General features: G+C 35.4%; 1 protein-coding gene and 1 long non-coding RNA gene across 3 annotated transcripts in view; one reads left to right on the top strand and one right to left on the bottom strand.

Moving 5' to 3' along the window:
- LOC109184837 (bidirectional sugar transporter SWEET1-like) overlaps positions 1-20,799 on the top strand; it is a 40,017-nt gene extending 19,218 nt beyond the window's left edge. The window contains exon 6 of the mRNA XM_019334887.1: positions 20,460-20,799. Within this exon, the coding sequence (XP_019190432.1) occupies positions 20,460-20,648 (189 nt within the window). The 3' untranslated portion in view covers positions 20,649-20,799. The remainder of the gene's footprint in view (positions 1-20,459) is intronic.
- Positions 2,445-3,903, bottom strand: LOC109184838. Of its 2 annotated transcripts, XR_002054892.1 has the most exons (4): positions 3,725-3,903; positions 3,113-3,579; positions 2,824-2,943; positions 2,445-2,688 (listed from the first exon to the last, which is right to left on the bottom strand). It is a non-coding gene; the product is annotated as an uncharacterized LOC109184838 (long non-coding RNA). The 2 variants fall into 2 exon arrangements; XR_002054891.1 differs by lacking the exon at positions 3,725-3,903 and having other exon boundaries at positions 3,113-3,685.
- Positions 20,800-22,042: the final 1,243 nt, after the last annotated feature.

Genomic DNA, 22,042 nt, shown 5'->3' with positions numbered 1-22,042 from the left:
CCAACCCAAGATGTTCCCCAAGAAATACAGAACCACATTGTAGATGATAGTCTAGAAGCTACAATCCATGAAACAGACACCACAGTGTCTAATAATAACCCATATCCAATGGCAGACACTTCATTGCCCACCAGTCCTTCTGATCACAATGCTCAACCAAATGTAATCCATACACCTAGAGGTGACCACGGTTCCGGTTCGAACCGTAGGTTCGAATCGGAACCGTGACTATGCAAACCGGAACCTATAAGGTTCCGATTAAGGTTTGTATAATCTTGGAACCGGAACCGCCGGTTCCGGTTCAGAACCGGACGGTTCCGGTTCCAAACGGTAAAAAAAAAAAAAAAAAAAAAAAAAAAAAAAAAAAAAAAAACTTGCCAAAAGCCAGTAGGCCACTAGCCTGGCCTACTGGGCCACTTTATTTTTTTTGTTTCATATTGAAACCAAAAAATAAAGTGTCCTAGTAGGCCACTAGCGAGTGGCCTACTGGCCACTTTCGCCAGTTGGCCTGGCGCAAAGGCCAAGCCTTGGCCTTTGCGCCAGGCTTTGCTGGCGAGTAACAAATACGGAGTGGCATAATATATATAAAAAAAAAAAAACAAATTGAAGAAATTCTGGTTAGAACCGCCGGTTCTAACCGGAACCGGCGGTTCCGAACCGGAACCAGAACCGCTATCATGCCTACATACACCCCCTCAACCAGTGATTAGAAGATCCAACAGGCACAAAGTTAAACCAACCTATCTTGATGACTATGCATGTTCCATACAAAACAAGAAAAACAGTCCACACATTGTTTCAAAGGTTCTGTCATATAACAATCTGTCTCAGGCTCACAAAGTATTTTCTGTAAACATCTCATCCATTAAAGAACCTTCTTCATATCAAGAAGCTGTTAGACATTCTTGCTGGAAAGAAGCTATGGATAATGAAATCTCAACATTGGAAACTAATCAGACTTGGGAATTTGTAGACATGCCCCCGTCCAAGAAACTAGTGGGCTACAAATGGGTATACAAAGTGAAGCATAATCCAGACGGCAGTATTGAACGTTACAAGGCCAGGCTTGTGGCTAAAGGTTATACCCAAATCCCTGGGTTGGACTACATTGAGACTTTCAACCCAGTAGCTAAGATGACAACTATAAGAACTCTTCTTGTCGTGGCTGCTGTCAAAGGTTGGTTCCTACACCAGTTGGATGTCAATAACGCTTTTTTGCATGGGGATCTTGATGAAGAAGTATACATGGTCCCACCCCAAGCTGTAGTCCTCCTAAACCTGGGCAAGTCTGCAGACTCAGGAAATCCTTATATGGTCTTAAACAGGCCAGTGGACAGTGGAACATCAAGCTCACAACAGAACTTCTTGCACAAGGTTTTGTCCAAGCAGGTTCATATCACTCCTTGTTCACTAAAGGTACAGGTGATTCCTTCATAGCCCTGCTAGTATATGTAGATGACATACTATTAGCTAGCAGCAGTGAACTACAAATACAGAATATTAAAGCTCACCTTCATTCCACCTTTCAGATCAAGGATTTAGGACTTGCAAAATACTTCCTTGGATTGGAAGTTGCAAGGAACAAGTCTGGTATCAATGTGTCCCAAAGAAAATATGCTCTTGAAGTGTTAGAGGAAACTGGATTTTTGGACAGCAAACCAGTCCACAGCCCAATGGTTCCTTCTGTGAAGCTACATAAGAATGACAGTCCTATTATTCATGATCCATCGATATACAGAAGCATTGTTGGAAAATTGATCTACCTCACTGTTACTAGACCCGATATTTCTTTTGCCATACAACAACTCTCCCAATTTATGGATCAACCGACAGAGTTACACCTAAAGGCCGCCCACAGAGTCTTGCGGTACATCAAAGGGACCCCTGGACAAGGATTATTCTACTCTGCTTTCTCCGCTTTGGTCTTAAAGGGTTTTAGTGACTCATATTGGGCAGCATGCCTCGACACTAGGCGCTCAGTCACAGGATATTGTATCTTCCTAGACTCCAGTTCATTTCTTGGAAGTCAAAGAAACAGCCAACGGTGTCTAGATCGTCCAGAGTATAGGGCCATTGCCACTGCCACCTGCGAGCTTCAATGGCTTAGTTTTTTACTTCAAGATTTAGGGGTGCAACCTGCTTCTCCCCCAGTTCTATTCTCAGATAGTAAATCTGCTATCGCCATAGCGGAGAACACAGTCTTTCATGAGCGTACAAAACACATAGAGTTAGATTGCCATCTAGTTAGAGAAAAGTTACAGAAAGGTCTCCTCAAGCTCCTACATGTTTCTACTGGACAGCAATTAGCAGATGTTTTCACTAAACCTCACCCCCCTGGTTCCTTTCTTAATTTCACTTCCAAGTTGGGAATACATAACATATTTTCTCCAACTTGCGGGGGCATATTGAAGGATGGTGCACATGAACAAGAAGACACATGTGAAGAGGGTGCACAACAAAGTAGTCTATTAGAGCTTTAAATTAGTTGAACAGCTGTATTATTCTGTTAGAGTACAGCTACTCACGCAACAGATCAGTTATTCCATTAGTCCATTGTATAAATACATAAACTGCAGGTTCTTCCACAACTGATAGATATTTTTTTCCCTTCGCTCCATCTCTCTGCAACTCTTCTTCTTTCCTCATCCTTTCTGTTTTTGCTTCATCCGTAACTTCATTAAGAGAAATCTAAAAAGTATAAAAGGAGTTTTGCACCCAAAAAACAAAGGATGGGAGGTATTAGAAACTTCAGAACCATTAAGCAGTAGGTAATGTATAATAATATATGATAAAAACACAAAAAGAAATTGACATTTCAATTACCAGGCAATAGAGGTAGACTGTCGTCGACCCAGAATGGCCAGTGGTCACGGTGGCAACTGTCGAGTTAACAATTTGCTGCATTAGCGTGACCTGTTGACGTGCTATAATCTTAGTCGCTGCCTGAAACGAAGGAATTGAAAAATGAAATAAAGTCTCCTAAGAAGACTACCAACAGAATAAGCAACCAAAACCCCCACCTCATTTCCAGATTTAGCAGTTCTCTTTATCTTAGCAAAGAGCTTCTTTTCCTGTCTTATCAACAACCACAATAGAGCAAAAATAGTATTACCTTCAACAGCCACACAATTATCGGTCTCTAATCCGTTCGCCGGTGGGGGATCCGTTCATCGTCGGTCATCATCCATGCTACCGGATCTCCTTGCTGTTGACTTGGCCACACCAGGAAGAGGACCAAAGTCGCCGTCGTTCACATCTGCTCACGTCAGCACAAATACCCATCAACTCCTTCTTTGTTGTTGGTCACCGGTGCAAGATGTCGACAGGGAAGCAGAGGTCGGAGAAGTTACTGCCTGCGGCGTGGAAAACAGGGGACGCCGTCGAAGAGCCGCTACCTCCGTTCAGCTGCTGCCGAGCCGAAGTCGCCACCAGAGGTCGCGATTCTCTTAGTTGCCTACGCCAGAGGAGAGGCCACGAGGCCAGGGATGGTGTCTCGCCGGTGGGAAAAAGGGTAGAGGCTGATGGCAGCGGTGGATGGTCGCGGGTTCCCTGAAGAAGGTGTTGATGATGCTGTGAATGCTGTCAATTTGAGCACAGAGAGAGGAACAAGGAAATTAAATGCGGTGAACACGATCAATGGCGTGAAAGAATAAACATTCACATTAAATGCAAGCATGGGTTGTCAGAAAGAGAAGTACAATAGTTAAGGGATGGATTGTCAGACCAGCACATAGCTACAGTAAAAAGCTAACAATCTCTTTGTACTTCACAAGCCGGACAGAAGCCGGATTTAGAACGGTTGGTGCATCAGAAGGGCAGATAAGGAATTTTTGGTTGCAAGGTTCAACCATCAAGGCACAGAATACAAAAAAACTAGCTTGAAAATGTCATGGGGCAACAATAACTGAGCCTTTATGCGTATTCATTGATTAAAAATGATTGTGATTTTATAGGGCCACTTATGGATGCATCATTACAACATTTGTTCATTACGAGATTGCCGTTCAAATTCAAGTGTAAACAATTCTCATTGATGCTCGCATATGCCATGACTATCAACAAAAGTCAGGGTCAAACACTAACTCATGTTTGGTTATTGCTGAAAAAACCAATATTTAATCACGGTCAATTGTACGTGGCTTTTTCCAAGTCACCCATCCTGATGGCCTGAAGAGGTGTTAGCTCTCGACGAGGATGGACAAGATTCTGTTACTACAACCAATGTCGTCTACAAAAAGATTTTCAATAATGTGTACTTCGAACCGATGATATCATGTTTTTTTTTTTCAAATAGCACATTTGCTCAAGTTATACAAATCATAAACACTGATATATAAAATCCTCAAAGTTTTAGGACCGGATGCTTACATCTACATATTAGCTATTAATTCAACAATTATTTGGTCGAATTCAAGCAAGGATAACATCACAAAACATAATCGATCCAAACCATCTTTTCAATTGCACTATATAATATTTGATGTTATAATTTATACAATTATATATCGATTTAAATATTCTTAAAATATTATAGCAAATCCATTCTGTGTATCGTGCGGGTGAAAATACTATTTAATTAGTATATAACAGTTATCACTTTCGACCCATGCACATCTCATAGGCAAATTATTGTGTGGACCATGCATGGTCCACATAATTGTGTGGACATGAATATCAGGTACATTTTTAATATATTAAAAATACATTATTTTTGTATTGAATGTATAATATTTTTGTACTGAAGGTACATTATAAAAAATAATGTACCCTTAGTATATTAAAAATATATTTTCAAAAAATATACCTTACGTATATAAATAATATTACCCTTAGGGCATCCTCAATAGTATGAAGATTTTGAGGGGATTTTATAGGTGTGATTAGGAAAGAGAAAATGAGAGATAAGAAAAAAAGAAAAAAAAAAAACTAAAAATCAGAAGGAAAAGAAAAGCTTAACGCGCTCAGCGGGCGCGCTGTTTCTACACAACGCCAACAATATGCGCAAATAAAAAAAAAGAATGGGACCCACAAAACTACAAAATCTCCATTTTATTGCAAAAGCCTCTCCCTTCTCTCTTCTCTCCTCTCTCATCCATATACCTATTTTTTTTCTTAATTGTTGTGCAAAATTTCCCTATTGATGATGACCTTAGTATATTAAAAATTTACTTTGCCATGTAATAATAATTGCATCTCATATATCAACATAATATAATAAAGAAAAAATTGCACGGAAGCAAAGTCCAAACCAACTTTGAATTAAAGGCTCTTCCGCACCAAAGGCTAATCACTCTCTGTTAGCCTAATGTGGCCACGACACGATATTTTGATTTGACTCATCACTCATTGTGTCAATAATATATTAATAATGTTTATAAAGAAAAATGACGAAGTGCGCAAGAGAGATAAAGTTGCCTATAATTAAGTAGAAATATAGGCTTAGCTTACACAGCTTCCATCAATTCAATATATTATGTACCATGGTCCATATTAAGATGAAACAAAGTGAATCACTAATATGTATCTAAAATGTTTATTGTTGATATATTAAAATTTTATTCTTAGTATATTGTAAATTAGACTATTCATTTTTAGTATATCCATATTAAAATATTTATTTTTAATATATCATCATAATAGCGTGATTAAAGTAGTGACATTAATATTAAACTAGTTGGACCATTTAAATCCATTGATCTCACAAAGCCCTTCGACTTTGTTTATTTATTTATTTATTTTTTTCTATGAGTACTATTGATCCTGTTACATATAGTATTTGTTCATATATATTTTCTTAACGAATCAATACCACCTCCACCGAGATTCAAATTCATAACTTCCCACTTAAAAGAGTCATTTTATGTCGTTTGACTACGAAATTTTTGTTAATATTAATAAATAACTCTTATTATTTCTCTTACTCGTAGTAAGTATTATCTCGAATCCATAAATAGTAACTTTATGAATGTCTTTGTCATCAAAATAAGGCAAGACAGTAAAGCTTATTATGAGCATACGCCACATATCATGCAGTTAACAATTTTAATATTCAGATTTTGTACTTAGCTTGCAGTTATCAAATTTTGCACTTGCAGGCTGCAGCTAACCATTTTCTATACATGTAAACAAATTGAAGGCACATCACATACTAATTATAGACACATAACATAATAACTACAGACACATAAACTGTTAACTGCAGGTACATAATATATATGTTAATTGCTGATACATAACATGTTAAGCAACACCTTATGTGTCTGCATTTAACATATTCTATACATATAATTAACAATTTATGTGTGTAATTATCATATTATATGTTTGTAATTACCATGTTATTGAACAAATGTAAAATGTGTTAATTACAAACACATAATTTTTAGACCATAGTTCACAATGCAATATGACCCTAATCCATGGTATAACAAATTGCCACATCATTCCTCAGCTCCAAACTCTATAAATGCCACAAGTGGAAACGTGTATTGGTGCACGGTTTAAGAGTTGAGTGTTAGTTTAGAGAGATGCATGGTCTAGCACGCACTCTCCATTTGGCTTTTGGGATCTTTGGTATGTTCATTATATTTCTTCAATTCTCTCATATGAAAATTTCTGATTTTTTCTAATTATTCAATACACTTTTATTCTGACCCTTTAATTTTTTTTTTTTCTTTTTGATAGCAAATGGAACTGCTTTTTTCATCTTCTTGGCACCAATGTAAAATTCTCTCTCTCCCTCTCTCAATATACATGTATAAATACATATATAAATATAGGTGTATATGTACCAATATGTATGAACCTTCTCAAATCACTTTTAATGAGGTGTTTGGTAAATAGTTGCTAGCTGATTGATGTTAGTTGATTGGGTTAGTGAGTTTGTCAAGTTGATAACATTGGCTAATTATAGAAATATGTTTGGTAAATTAGTTGTTAGATGATAATTGATTAAATGCTAAATGACTTTCTCAAAAAGCTTATCGAAAAAGCTGCTTTGAACAATTTTTTGAATTTTAGTATTTTAGAGCAATAAACTTTTACAAAAAGCTAATTAATCAAAAACTCATACGGACTGTTTAACCAAATCAAACAGTTATATATATATATATATATATATATATATATATATATATATATATATATGTGTGTGTGTGTGTGTGTGTGTGTGTGTTATGTTAGTAATATCAAATTATTATTCGGAAAAAAAAAGTGATTTATTTTAAATTTGTCCTATCTTGTTTCAAAAAAAAAAAAAATAGCAAAACCACACTGGAGTAGGAGACACCTATAACTTCTTTATATATACAAATGGTGATACAGTCTCAGGGCCTAGTCAACAAGAGGATGATGCGCCGGGGGAAGATAACCGTGAAAGGGTTAAGAGGCCGGAAAGATCGCGAAAGATGCCACGTCGTTATGCTGATTATGTGGTTAATATTTCACGTTAGTTCCTTAGCGTTTCTAGATGTAGGTCAGTCTGTTATTATTTATTTCTTATTTAAGCATTGTAATAAGTCTGAGAAGGGTGTGAGGAATTTATCCAGTATCTTAAACCTTCCCTCTTCTTCTGTGGAGTTGTGTTCTTACTCGAAATAGGACAATCCGATATAGTCGCGGGGCGATTGTATCATTTGGTACTCTTGTTGAGAGATATTATCTTTGCTTACTTAAAAAAAGAAACAAAAAAAAATGTCTGATACGCCAAATGACCAGCTGACTCTGCAAAACATACAGCAGATGTTGGAAGGATTAATGGCTACGCAGGAAGCTCAGTTACAAGCCCAATGGCGAGACCAGCTGCACTCCTTCATGGCTTCCATGGAGGCGAAGTGGCAAACTCAAGTGGAAAAAGGAAAAGCGGTCACACGAGCGGAGGTCGAAGCTACGACTTCTAGCATGGGAAAATCTGTTGCGGTCCCTGTTGTCCCTGTAGAAGCAGTTCGCACGGAGGAAGGATTCTCCGATAATCCGGTGTTAAGACCCGGTAGCATGCGCCTGGATGTTCCCAAGTTCGATGGAACTGATCCGCAGCGGTGGATTTTTAACATCCAAGAGTTCTTCAATTTCCATCAAACGCCCGAGCCTCACCGTCTTCAAATAACAGGTTTTTGCTTGGAAGGCGATGCCTCCGAATGGTTCCAGTGGATGAAGCGGAACCGCATGCTTTTTGGGTGGCATGATTTCTTGGAAAAGGTTGAACAACGATTTGGAACGACGCATTTTGAAGATCCTTTGGCGGACCTCGCCAAATTAACGTAAAATGGTACAGTGGCAGAATTTCAGACTGCGTTTGAAAAATTATTAAACAAGGTGGTTGGAGTTTCAGAAGCCCAACTGGTTTCCTATGTCGTGGGGGGACTAAGGCCGCATCTGCGACGGGAATTGTTGATGGCTAAGCCAAAAGCAGTGCTCGAGGCTTTCGATTTAGCCAAAGCTTATGAAGCTCATCACGAAGAGTTGCTAGCAGAATGTAAAAGTGCATACAGAGGGAGCACACGGGTACAACCTTTAACAGAAACTACTAATAGGTGGTACTCCCGCGTTTCTGGCATTACGCCTATTCCCAGCAAGCCGGTGCCAACCCAATCCACCACCGTCACTGGTCCTGTAGGTAGCAATACTAAGGGGCTACTGCCGGCTCCGGTACCCGTTGGAAGTCCTCGTCAGACTAATGCCTTACCCATTAAGCGATTCTCGGCAGCAGAACTATGAGAACGGCGAGACAAAGGACTTTGTTTCCACTGTGATCAGAAATACACACCGGGCCATCGGTGCAAAGGGAGATTCCTTTTGCTTGTAGGTGATGAAGACGATGAGGGCCCCATGGGGGACGAAGGGATAAATGAAGAAGAAATCAGAATGGAAGAAACTATAGCTGGCGATATCTCCACGCTGAACACTTTGTCGGGACCAGGCAACCCACGATCTCTGCGTATTGTGGGAAAAATTAAAAAATATCCGTGTCTAGTCCTAATTGACAGTGGGAGTACCCATAATTTCATCAACCCGGCCATTGTGGAGAAATTGCATTTACCAACCAAGGCTATCAATCCGTTCCGGGTATACATCGGGAATGGTGATACCCTTGGGTGTCAGTTTATTTGCCCGGATGTAGAGATCAACATGCAGGACACCACCTTCACCATGGACTTGCATGTCTTGCAGATTGTGGGGCCTGATGTGGTACTTGGAGTTCAATGGCTACAGGGCCTTGGAAGCGTCACTCACGATTATGCCCAGATGACCATGGAGTTCATGTTGGGTCCTAAACAAGTTAAGTTGAGAGGGGAACCGATCCTTGATAGCCAACCTATCACCTTTAATCAGTTACAGGTAATGGCTAACCAGGGTAAAATTCTAGCAGCATTTGAAATTGCCCAACTTCCTAATGAAGCCAGCCCCCACACGTCAATGATCACACCAGAAATATTAGCTCTCCCAAAAGATCTCCCTGAGGCTTTCCAACACTTAATACAAGAATTCTCTTCTCTTTTTGAGGCCCCAAAATCCTTGCCGCCACTCAGGCCAATTGACCATGTGATACATCTCCTTCCTAACAGTAAGCCAGTAAATGTTAGACTCTACAGGTACCCTTATTTTAAAAAATCGGAGATCGAAAAATTGGTTCATGAAATGTTATCACAAGGAATTGTGAGGCCTAGTCGGAGCCCGTTCTCTTCGCCTGTTTTGTTGGTGAGGAAAAAGGATGGCACCTACCGATTTTGTGTGGACTATCGGGCCCTGAATGCCATTACCATTAGAGATAACTTCCCAATTCCAACTGCAGATGAGTTGTTTGATGAACTCGGTGGTGCTAAGGTGTTTTCCAAACTAGACTTGCGGGCTGGGTATCACCAAATCAGAGTGGCTGATGAAGATATTTATAAAACAGCCTTTCGCACACATGAGGGGCATTATGAGTTCCTAGTCGCCTTTCGGCCTGACCAACGCACCATCCACCTTTCAAGCCACCATGAACACGATGTTGGGTCCTTTCTCGAGGAAGTTCGTTATTGTTTTCTTTGACGACATTTTAATCTATAGTCGAACGTGGGAGGATCACCTGGGACACGTACGTATGGTTTTTGCTTGTCTCCGTGCCAATTCTTTTTATTTGAGATTGGCTAAATGTTTTTTCTGCCGTGACTCGATTGAATATCTGGGTCACATTGTTTCTCATGGTAATTTACAAATGGATTCCAAAAAAATAGAAGCCATTGTTACATGGCCAATCCCGACGGATATGAAACAATTGAGAGGATTTCTGGGATTAGCGGGCTATTATCGCCGGTTCATTCAAGGATTCGCCGAAATCGCTGGCCCCCTTTCCGATCTCCTGAAGAAAGATAGTACTAAATGGGGACTAGAAGCTGACAGTGCACTCTTGCGCCTCAAGGAGGCATTGGCAACATCACCCGTACTTAGTTTGCCGGATTTTTCCTTACCTTTTGAAATTGAAGTCGATGCATCAGGGTCGGGAATCGGAGCGGTCTTAATGCAACAGGGCCATCCAATATGTTATTTTAGCAAAAAATGGGAGGTAAATGGTGTACGTCTTCTACGTATTTACGGGAACTACAAGCTTTAACAGAAGCAGTCCGGAAATGGCGTCATTACCTTTTGGGAAAATCCTTTGTCATCAAAACTGACCATTTCAGTTTAAAGGAACTCTTTTCGCAGTCCATTCTCACACCTGAGCAACATAAATTCATTCATAAGCTGATGGGGTATGACTTCCGCATTGAATATAAGCCCGGCCGAACTAATATTGCAGGTGATGCACTCTCTCGGGTCCATGATACGGCTGCCGTCATGATAATCGCTAGTTATCTCATTCCTGAGTTTTTGATCACATTGCGACAGGAAAACATGCAACTAGAGGATTTAAAATCTATGCACCAGCAAATGGACAATGGGGAGCTTAGTCTGGAGTTTACCAGAAAAGTGGGTATTTTATTTTACCGGCATAGGTACTACATAAGCTCTCATTCGTCGCTGAAGGAGTCGTTATTGCGGGAGTTTCATGCATCTAAGGTTGCAGGCCATTCTGGAGTCAAACGAACATTGGTTCGGTTAGCCGCTCTGTTCTTCTGGCCGAAAATGCGTCAGGATGTCTCTGATTATGTGGCGTCTTGCCTCATTTGCCAACAGACAAAATATGCGACTCAGGCTCCCGCAGGTTTGTTGCAACCACTACCTATACCTGACCAGGTTTGGGACCATGTAACAATGGACTTCATTGTTGGGCTGCCTCCGTCGCATGGATTCACGGTAATCATGGTTGTCGTGGATCGACTTACTAAATATGCTCACTTCGGTGTCTTACCAACCCACTTCACAGCCCAACGTGTTGCTCAGCTGTTTGTTGATTTGGTCATTAAACATCATGGTTTCCCAACTTCCATTGTGTCCGACAGGGATCCGGTATTTACCTGTACCTTTTGGAAAAAATTATTTGAGCTTAGTGGTACCTCTCTACGACACAGTACTGCGTATCACCCGCAGACCGACGGACAGACGGAAGTGGTGAACAGAGGGCTTGAGCAGTATCTTCGGGCTTTTGTCATGGAGAAGCCAACCTCCTGGGAAAGTTTATTGAGTTGGGCAGAGTTCTGCTATAACTCCAGCTTCAATCATAGCTTAAAGATGAGCCCTTTTCAAGCTCTGTATGGTAGATTGCCTCCAACCATTCCACATTATGTACCGAATTCCACGAATATTAATGCTTTAGACGATATCTTGACTGCTCGAAATGACTTACTTAAACAACTTCGAGCTAATTTGTTGGCAGCCCAGAATCGCATGCAGCATGTGGCGAACAAGAAACGCAAAGACGTCGAGTATAAGGTGGGAGACAGCGTTTGGGTGAAACTTCAGCCATTTCGTCAGCTTTCAGTTGCGAGACGTCCATTTCCTAAATTAGGAGCTCGCTATTTTGGTCCCTTCAAAATTCTAGAACGGGTGGGTGTCGTCGCTTATCGTCTGCAGTTGCCGGACACTTGTAGAGTTCACCCTGTGTTTCATGTTTCGCTGCTCAAACCTTTCCGGGGCTCTAGTTTGGAGGCTGCTCAGCCGTTACCTGCTGATGTGGTCCAGGGAGTGCCTTCTGCGCCAATACAGATAAAAGGTTCCAGGCATATTCTTCATAATGGTAGTCTAGAGCAGCAAGCTTTGGTTTGGTGGGTTGATACTCTTCCTGAAGATGCTATATGGGTTCCAGTAGCGGCATTGTCCGAAGCTTATCCTAACCTTCACCTTGAGGACAAGGTGAACTTGAACGGAGGGGGAAATGATACAGTCTCAGGGCCTAGTCAACAAGAGGATGATGCGCCGGGGGAAGATAACCGTGAAAGGGTTAAGAGGCCGGAAAGATCGCGGAAGATGCCACGTCGTTATGCTGATTATGTGGTTAATATTTCACGTTAGTTCCTTAGCGTTTCTAGCTGTAGGTCAGTCTGTTATTATTTATTTCTTATTTAAGCATTGTAATAAGTCTGAGAAGGGTGTGAGGAATTTATCCAGTATCTTAAACCTTCCCTCTTCTTCTGTGGAGTTGTGTTCTTACTCGAAATAGCACAATCCGATATAGTCGCGGGGCGATTGTATCAAATGGGTAATTTCATAATAAAACTTATTGAATTAATATATTACTACGTGAAAAGTTAGAATATCATCTAACCTAGCATATTAGAAGTGTGCTTCATATTAATTAGAGTTATTTACACTTTTGGTCACACGAGTATGGAATCATTTTCACATTTGGTCTCCGACTATTAAAATTTCTAGATTTGATCCTATTACTTTTAAATTCTTGCCATAATTGATCCTCGACTATTTAAATTTTCAGATTTGGTCCCACGATAAAGTTAACTCCAAATTCTTTATAAGTTAATATGGTGTTGAATTAATGATATTATGATTACATAATACAAATATTATATACAAACTTTAATAATGTTAAAATCTAATTTAAATAAATTAAAATTATATTACAACTTTAAATTTACAAACACAGAATGTTTTGTACAAAAATACAATTTATGTAATTAGAAGGGAGATTGGTTGTTAATTTTGGGATTAGATAATCATCCGGTTAAATTTAAAAATTTTAATAATCAGGGACTAAATGTGGTAAAGATTTAAAAATCGTGGGATAAAATTTAAAAATTGTAATAGTCGGGTACCAAATGTGGCAAGGATTTAAAAGTCGTGAGATCAAATCTGAAAATTTTAATAGTCAGAGACCAAATGTGGCACTGATTTAAATGCCGTTGTACTAAATCTAAAAATTTTGATAATCAGGAACCAAATATAAAAATAATTCCATACTCGTGAACCAAATTAAAAGTGGAAATAATTCTACTAATTATTAATAAAAGTTACGATATTAGGCTATTAATATCCCTGCAATATTCTCGTATTTTTATAATCTGATCTTACTACAATATTAATATATCTGTAACTTTATTGCAATCTTTTCACTATTTCTACACACTATCAAAATATAATATAATATACAACCATATCATTTTATTTTACTAAAATAAGTTAATTGACCCACCTCATCAAATGGCAAGGTGGAAGCTAGCTATGCAAGGACACAGACAAGACAAGTGGCAAGCCTTGCATCCACTCGTTGGATTTAATAATAATAATAATAATAATAATAATAATGATAATAATAATAATAATAATCTTAACTATAATAAAGCTATATGGTTGAGAAGTAATTAATGTTACAATTAATGCCACAACATCCTTTATTATAAAAAAAAAAAACACACAACATTTCAAAAATAAAATAGCTATATATTATATAATCATATAATAATGTACTTTTGAAAAATAAAATAGCTATATATTATATAATCATAAAAAAATGTGTTCAATTAGAGTTTAAATTTACTCATACAAAATTTGAAATTTGCTTTCCAAATGTAATTATCTTAGTTATTATTCGTATTGTGAAAATTATAATATAGATGAATACAATTAAGAATAAATCAATGTATATGTAAATTCTCTCTATAAATTTATTTGAATATGCACATAATTAGAGATTATATTAACCATACAAAATTTTAATTTTAATTGTAATTTTGTATTGTATAAAAATAATAAATACTTGACCAATGGAAGCTCAAAAATATTATTATATTAAACAATTTAAAATATTTTAGTTTTCATATTTTTTTATTTATATTTATAATAACATAATTTTTTTCCGTGCATCGCGAGGGTGAATTGCTAGTAGTAGTAGTAATAATAATAATAATAATAATAATAATAATAATAACTTATGTGAATTTAATTTGCCATATGCCCAATTGCCCATATACGATTGCAATTCCTATCATTTTAAGGATGCGAATAGTCTTACAAAGATGAATATTTATGAATGTTATAAAAAGAGCAAATTTCACTTTTTCTCGTTAATTATTATAATATTGTCATATTTAATTTTTTTAATTCATATTATATTATTGACTTCTATTTGTTTGTCACCATTAGTTTATTTTAAAAATTTTTTTATTCCACTATTTAATAAGTACGGCTAACATGCATGTAATTTTATTATTCAATTAAAAGAGTTGACATGAAAAGGGGGGAAATTATATGTTGGAGAAAGATGTTTGAATGATAAAATTACATGTTAGCCATCTTTATTAAGATGTAAAATGATAAAATTTTAAATGAAGAAATAACTGTGACAAGGAAATAAAAGTCATTGATATAATGAAATAAAATTAAAAAAATATTAAGTCAATGTTATTATTTTCCCTCTTAAAATTTACTTGATAATATATGTTTATCGATTTCTTGATGTAGTAACAAAATTCTATTTATTAGCCAACTACATCACGTGTTAAAAAAAGAAAAGAATTTCACTTACTAATTAAATACAATAAGGAGTCAATAGTGCCACATGAGAATGTTAATATTAAAATTTAAAATTATTAGGACAATATAGCATCACTTATTGCATTACAACTTCTGATTTTATCAAGATCGGGTTCATCTTAAATCGAGTACGAAAATACATAATGAGAGTAAAAAAAGTAGCATTATTCATCAGTACGCTAAGCCCAATAGCGTATACACAATACGTGTGATAACGGTAAAAAATGGCAACCCAATAAATAAATAAAAATATATATACAACACAAGGAATGGACTAGGAATAATATTGCATATGTGAGGATCAAACCTTGGTGCTAAATTTAGGAGTTAGGACCACAAGCCAATGAAATAAGAGAGATATAGTGTTCGAAAAGATGATCTCTAGATGGGAGACAATGATGCCTATTTATAGTGTAAATGCCTTCTTGATACTTGACAAGTGTACAATCTTGGTAATTCTCCATTCTTGACCATATACGTGTCCCCCATTACTCTGTAATTAGCGCCCTTTTACATGACTAAGTAGAGCATCAGGCCCTTTATTAGAAAATAAGATACATGGCAGCTTGGCAGGGGATCGTTATGTTGTGTAACCGTGTGCACCATGCAAGGTGTACACGGAATTGAATTCATAATTTCTGTACTATAAATTCATAATTTCTATACTATAGGTTCATAATTTCTATACTATAGATTCATAATTTCTATACTGCAGATTCATAATATCTGTATTGTAGATTCATAATTTCTGTACTGTAGATTCATAATTTCTATACTGTAGATTCATAATTTCTAAACCGTAGATTAATAATTTAAATACAGTAGATTCATAATTTCTATACTGTAGATTCATAATTTCTGTACTGTAGATTCATAATTTCTAAACTGTATAGTTATCAAATTATGAACATATAGTTCAGTGATTTGTGAATGCAGAGTTCAATAATTTGGAATATGAACATTGAAAATTATGAACATAGAGTTCTGTAATTGTGAATATAGAGTTCAATCATTATGAATATGAAGTTCAAAAATTATGGATATATAACTTTATAATTATGAACATGTAGTTCAGTAATTATAAACATAGAACAATGTGCACCATGCATGGTGCACACGGTTACACAGCATAATTTGCCCTTGGCGGGGGATCGTTATGCCATGGAACCGTGTTCACCATTCATGGTGAACACGGTCCCAACGGTAACAGTGCACCGTTATCTTTTTTTTTTTTTTTTCCTTAATTAACCGCGCGACTTTTCTTCTTCATTTTCACATTTTGCGGTTTCACTTCCTCTTCGCGCAAGCTTCTTCAACATAATCTCATAAAAAGAAAATTCATAATTTCATAACTGCACATTCATAAATACATGCCTGCACATTCATAATTGCATGGATTTATGAATGTGTAGTTATGAAATTATGAATTTTCTTTTATGAGATTATGCATTTTCTATTATGAGATTATGAATTTTCTGTTATGAGATTATGAATTTTCTGTTATGAGATTATGAATTTACAGTAAATTCATAATCTCATAACAGAAAATTCATAATTTAATAAATGTTTTTCTTTTATGCGATTATGAATTTTCTGTTATGAGATTATGAATTTACAGTACATTCATAATCTCATAACAGAAAATTCATAATCTGACCAAACGCGCGCCATTAACACCACATTAGCGAAATTTTTTTTTCGTAAAAACGGCACCGTTTGGATCTGTGTTCACCATTCATGGTGAACACGTTTCCAGGGCATAATTTGCCCTTGGCGGGTTGGTAGGCGTGTTGTTGTCATTGATGTTGTGAGTTCAATACCCACGGTATATAATTATTTTAATATTTTGCTTCCTCCTTTTGGGCCATCATCATGCACCCACTTTAATATTCTTCTCCCAAAAGGTTGAATTCCCAACCCAAAAGTCTCCCCACACTCCGAGCCGATAGAGCATTGTGGGAAAATGTAAATTATGGTGCCCAAGGTTCTTTTTTTTTTTTTTTTTTTTTTTTTTTTAAATTACAAGAGAAGGAGATACCCAAACTACTAATCGCCTCCACTAAAACTCAACCCTATCACTTCCCACTTAGGGAAGCAACCAGATACCATTAGACAACAAGATCCTTGGTATTTTGCTCACTTCTTTTGAGTCACCATGCTTTCTTTCTTCCTTGCCCACCAAAATTTTTATTCTTTCTCTACATTATTGCTAGTTTTAACATTTAATTTTCTTGATGTTTGATTTTTTTTTTTTTTTTTTTGATTCTTTAAACAAATTCTAGTGTTACATTCAAGAGGATCATCAAGAAAAGGAGCACAGAAAAATTCTCTGGATTGCCCTATGTCATGACCTTACTCAATTGCCTGCTTTGTGCTTGGTAAAATCAATTCTTTGAACACTTCATTCTATTTTTTACTTGAAGACTTCTTTGTGTATCAACACCAAATTAAACATATTCAAGTAATAACTTTGGTATTAATTTTTTGCATTAAGAAATTATATTTTTAATTAATTTGTTGTTACCTCAAACAATTCATAATAACCTCATTTTAGATCAAAGTAACACTAGGTATGATCATAATTAAATAAGCACATTTTACTTTTAGAATATTTGTACACACACGTGCATATGTGTGTGGTTTCGTTTTCTTTTGTTAATGTCTAATTTATCCTTAATTAATACTCCGTAGTTTATTTTTGTTGTGCATTATAAATGTATTATACAACAACACTACCAAAATGTAGGGAAATTACATTTGTTCCACCCAAAATGTAGGAAAATTATGGCGATGCGCAAAAATCAATACCTAATATTAGTACTCTGGATTAAAATTTTAAATTTATTTAGATTTTATATATTTATATTATTATTATATAATAATAACAATAATGTAAACTAATTTTTATAAATTTGATATTTATATTTTAAGAAATAACTTATATAATACTCGTATATATAATATCTATATATTATTACCATTTAAGAGCATAAGAAAATATATGGAGGGTGCATGTGCATGACAACAATAGTTGGAAAAGATAACGGAAGTTATAACAGTATGAATATTTTTTACCAAAAACAGACATAAATGAAGAGTACAACTTTCATTCACACTTATTAGTTTTTAGATTATTATTATTTGATATGCGATGATGAATTGACAGGTACGGGTTGCCTTTTGTGTCGCCTAACAACATACTTGTGACAACAATTGATGGAATCGGAACGGTAATTGAGTTAGCATTTGTGGTCATATTTATAGTATTTGCGCCAAAGAATGAAAAGAAAAAAATGGGAGCGCTCCTTATTTTAGTGGTCGGAATATTCGTTGTCGTTGCGCTTCTTTCGGTGCTAGTTTTTCATGGGAGAATCAGACAGCTCTTTTGCGGTTTCGCTTCCTTAATCTCCACTGCCGTTATGTTCTTCTCGCCTCTATTAGTCATTGTAAGCTCTTCTCATCTTCCCCTTTCTCAACCTTATAAATTAATAGTCATTTTTTGTGCTGCACTTCATTATTATTATTAGAGTTAATTTCAGGAGTGACCCCTTGACTATTGTCATTTATTAATTTTTATTGTTCGATTTTTAATTGGACTATAAATGGTCTCTTGACTATTGATCTTTACCAATTTTCGTCCTCAACTTTTGGAACAAAATCAATAGTCAATGGACCATTTATGTTCATATTGAAAGTTGGTAAAGATCAATAGTCAAATGACCATTTATGGTCTAATTGAAAGTCAAAGGATACAAATTGGTAAATATCAATAGTCAAGGGATCGTTCCTAAATTAACTCTTATTATTATTATTATTATTATTATTATTATTATTATTATTATTATTATTATTATTATTATTATTATTATTATTATATCTAGGAAAATGATAATTAAGTAAATTCCAATGAACTAAAACTCTGTGTCTAGATTTTATTGGAGAAAGATGAAAAGAAACATATAAAAACTATGACTCACATTTTTATGAATGAATCAAAGTATGGGAAATTATCATTTTAGTCCTTAGTTTTCAATTTCAACTAATTTAAAAATGCTATTTGCTCTTTTTTTTTTTTTTTTTTTTCGGGTTCAATGGCTTATTTGAGAGTTATTTGAGTTCGATGGCTTAATTGTTGTTTCCCAAATAGTTCAGTGGCTTATTTGTATTTTATCCCTAATATAATTTTAATATATTAAACATGTACCTTATTTTAATGAAAAGTACATTATTTGAGTACTAAAAGTACATTATTTTGTATATTATCAAATAATGTATATTGAGTACACAAATAATGTATTAAAAATTTTAAATTCAAAAAACATGTATTAAGAGTTTTAGAATCCTATACTAAGATATTTTCAAAAAGAATCCTATACTAAGATTATGAATGTATTAGTAAGAAAAAAAAATTTTAAAAAACCAAAATACCTACAAATCATATTATTATAAAGCTGTAGCTTCCATTAATCGTCTCATTTTATGGTGTGGTTGGTTCATAGGTTAGACACAAGAAATAAAAATAAAAGTCATACACATCGTTTGGTCAATAACTTTTAAAAATACATGTATTTGATATGATTATCCATATAATTACAAAACATACGGCCTATTTTAAATCAGATATAATTTTATTAATTTAGCATTATCCTTCCTCATTTCATCACCTCTGTATTTCATTGCCTCCTCATTCATGTTTCCTCACTTCATCGACTCCATCAAATGCGTTACATACTCACTTCATCGCCACTCTTAAGATCAAATGCCTTGATTTTTTTGTATTTATTATTTGTATTTTTAAAACCTTTTTTCCGATTGTAGAGTCATATATAACCAAACATTAATATTGGCAATCATTCCAATTCCACCATACTACCAAACATGCAGAATACTTTCACCAAAACCCATTTTAATTACCAAGTATTTGATTCGTATTTCGATTCCGATTCTCATGTTCGAACCAAATACACCCTTAATTTTACTTTTTCTATGCTTTGACGCAAATGAGTCGCCACACAGGTGCGTATGAGAAATCAATTATTTTAGGAAAACAAAAAATGAGTAGTTTTTGATCTTCATGAAAATTTGATGAGTGCAGAGGTTTGTGATGAAGACAAAGAGTGTAGAGTTCATGCCATTCCTCTTGACTTTCTCCATGTTCCTATGTGGCACTGCTTGGCTCATTTTTGGCCTCCTTGAGAAGGATCCTTTCGTTTATGTAAGCTACCATTTCCAAATCGATCTTATACATGCTTAATCATTAATATATATATATATATATATATATATATATATATATATATATATATATGAAAAATTCTCTCAAATATAAACTAATTATAAATGTTACTTTTCAATTCTAAGTGCGTAGTATAAATGTGATCATATATTGTCCCCATATTTTGTAAGGCTCTTTAGGAAGGGCAACAGTTATACCACTTAGAATTGAGGGGTGATATTTATAAATAGTTTATACTCGAAGACATAAATTGCAATCTTTCTAATATTTTTCTTCATCTAATTAATTGCATGTTACTCATATATGTATGATTATAAAGGTACCAAATGCCATTGGATGTGGTGTCGGAGTATTGCAATTGATACTATATGCAATCTATAGTGAGAAGACAATATTCATGACCACAAAGAGATCTTTTTCCCATGGGATGCTCCAAATCAATGCCATGCCCCAACAAGAGAAGAAGAAACCAAGCATCCCATCATCAAAATATGATGAACCAGTCTAGTGTGTGTGGAAATCAATGGTATCGTACTTTGTAGTTTCATGGCCTCTTGTTGGAGATATATAGTGTAAACGAAGCTCAAATTCACACACTTCTGTTCCTTATTACACATGTACTTAATTCATGTGTATAAAGTGTTTAATGAGATGTTTAATATATATGTTATGGCTTTAATTTATATATATAATATATAATTAAGTTTGTTACTGGTTAACGTTTAACACTTGGCCTAGTGATGCAAGGCAGTAAAAACATAAGAATATTTAAGGGAATAATGGGTAGTAGGAAAACATTTTGCAACAATTACTATGGACATTTAGGAGTACCAAAAAAAATTGTTTACGGTCACTAATACAAATTGAATAAAAAATATGAACTATATTCGTATGTTCTTAAAAAAAAAAAAAAAATCCTAAAATTGTGTAGTTGTTGTAAGATATTCGTTAATCTTCAATAGTTGATCTTCGTTAGAGTCTACGTTATGCCAGAGAGAGAACCGAGAATAGAGAGAGAAAATGGAAAACGTTAATACAGAGTACTTAGGGAAAATTACTGGGAAAATCGTTCATTCAATCAACCATTGTACAATATAATACAAATATATATTCTCCTACAAATCAGGAGAATAACAAACCAGTACTAAATAATGGCCACATAATTAAAACTTCATATCACTCCCCCTTGGACATTATTTTCCCGTGATCATGCCTCGTTAAAAACGTTGCTAGGAAAACCTGTGGGAAAAACTTACTCGAGAAAAAAGAGTACATGATGTATCTATAATCATGTGTTATAAGGGTTGCCTCATAAAAATCCTTATGCTAAGAAAACCCCCCGTGGTTAAAAAACTTAGCTAAAGGAAAAAGGAGTACAACCATAAACCAATCATAAACCTTTAGGGTAAAATCTTCAAGATTTCAGGATTTGTCTATTTAACTATTTATTTGCACATTCTCCCTTTTTACATTACTTTATCATACTCATGCCTCTTTAAAAACCTCACTAGAAAATCCCAGTGCGAAAAACTAGTTGAGAAAAAGAGTGCATGATGTATGTGTATTCTTGTTTTAGATTCGCAGATACCTCATTAAAAACCTTATATTAAGGAAAAACCCCGTGTGGAAAAACTTAACTAAGGAAAAAGAGTACAAATGTTAGTCGTCAAGACCCAATGTTCATGATTGATCCATGTAAAAGGACACTCCCTTCAAGATAACAATCTTCAAATCCCACACAAAATATATTTCCAAAAATTTGTAGAAATGGATTGGACAAATCTACTGAATTGTCACTAGAGTGAATATCTTGCACAATAATTTTGTGACTCTTCTAGAGCTCATATGGGTTGAATTTTGATGCTATATATGCTTAGTCAAATATTCTTTAACATACTCATA

This window comes from Ipomoea nil, unplaced genomic scaffold, assembly GCF_001879475.1.
Source record: "Ipomoea nil cultivar Tokyo-kokei standard unplaced genomic scaffold, Asagao_1.1 scaffold1286, whole genome shotgun sequence".
Lineage (NCBI taxonomy): Eukaryota > Viridiplantae > Streptophyta > Magnoliopsida > Solanales > Convolvulaceae > Ipomoea > Ipomoea nil.
This window is presented reverse-complemented; position numbering and strand designations above follow the sequence as displayed.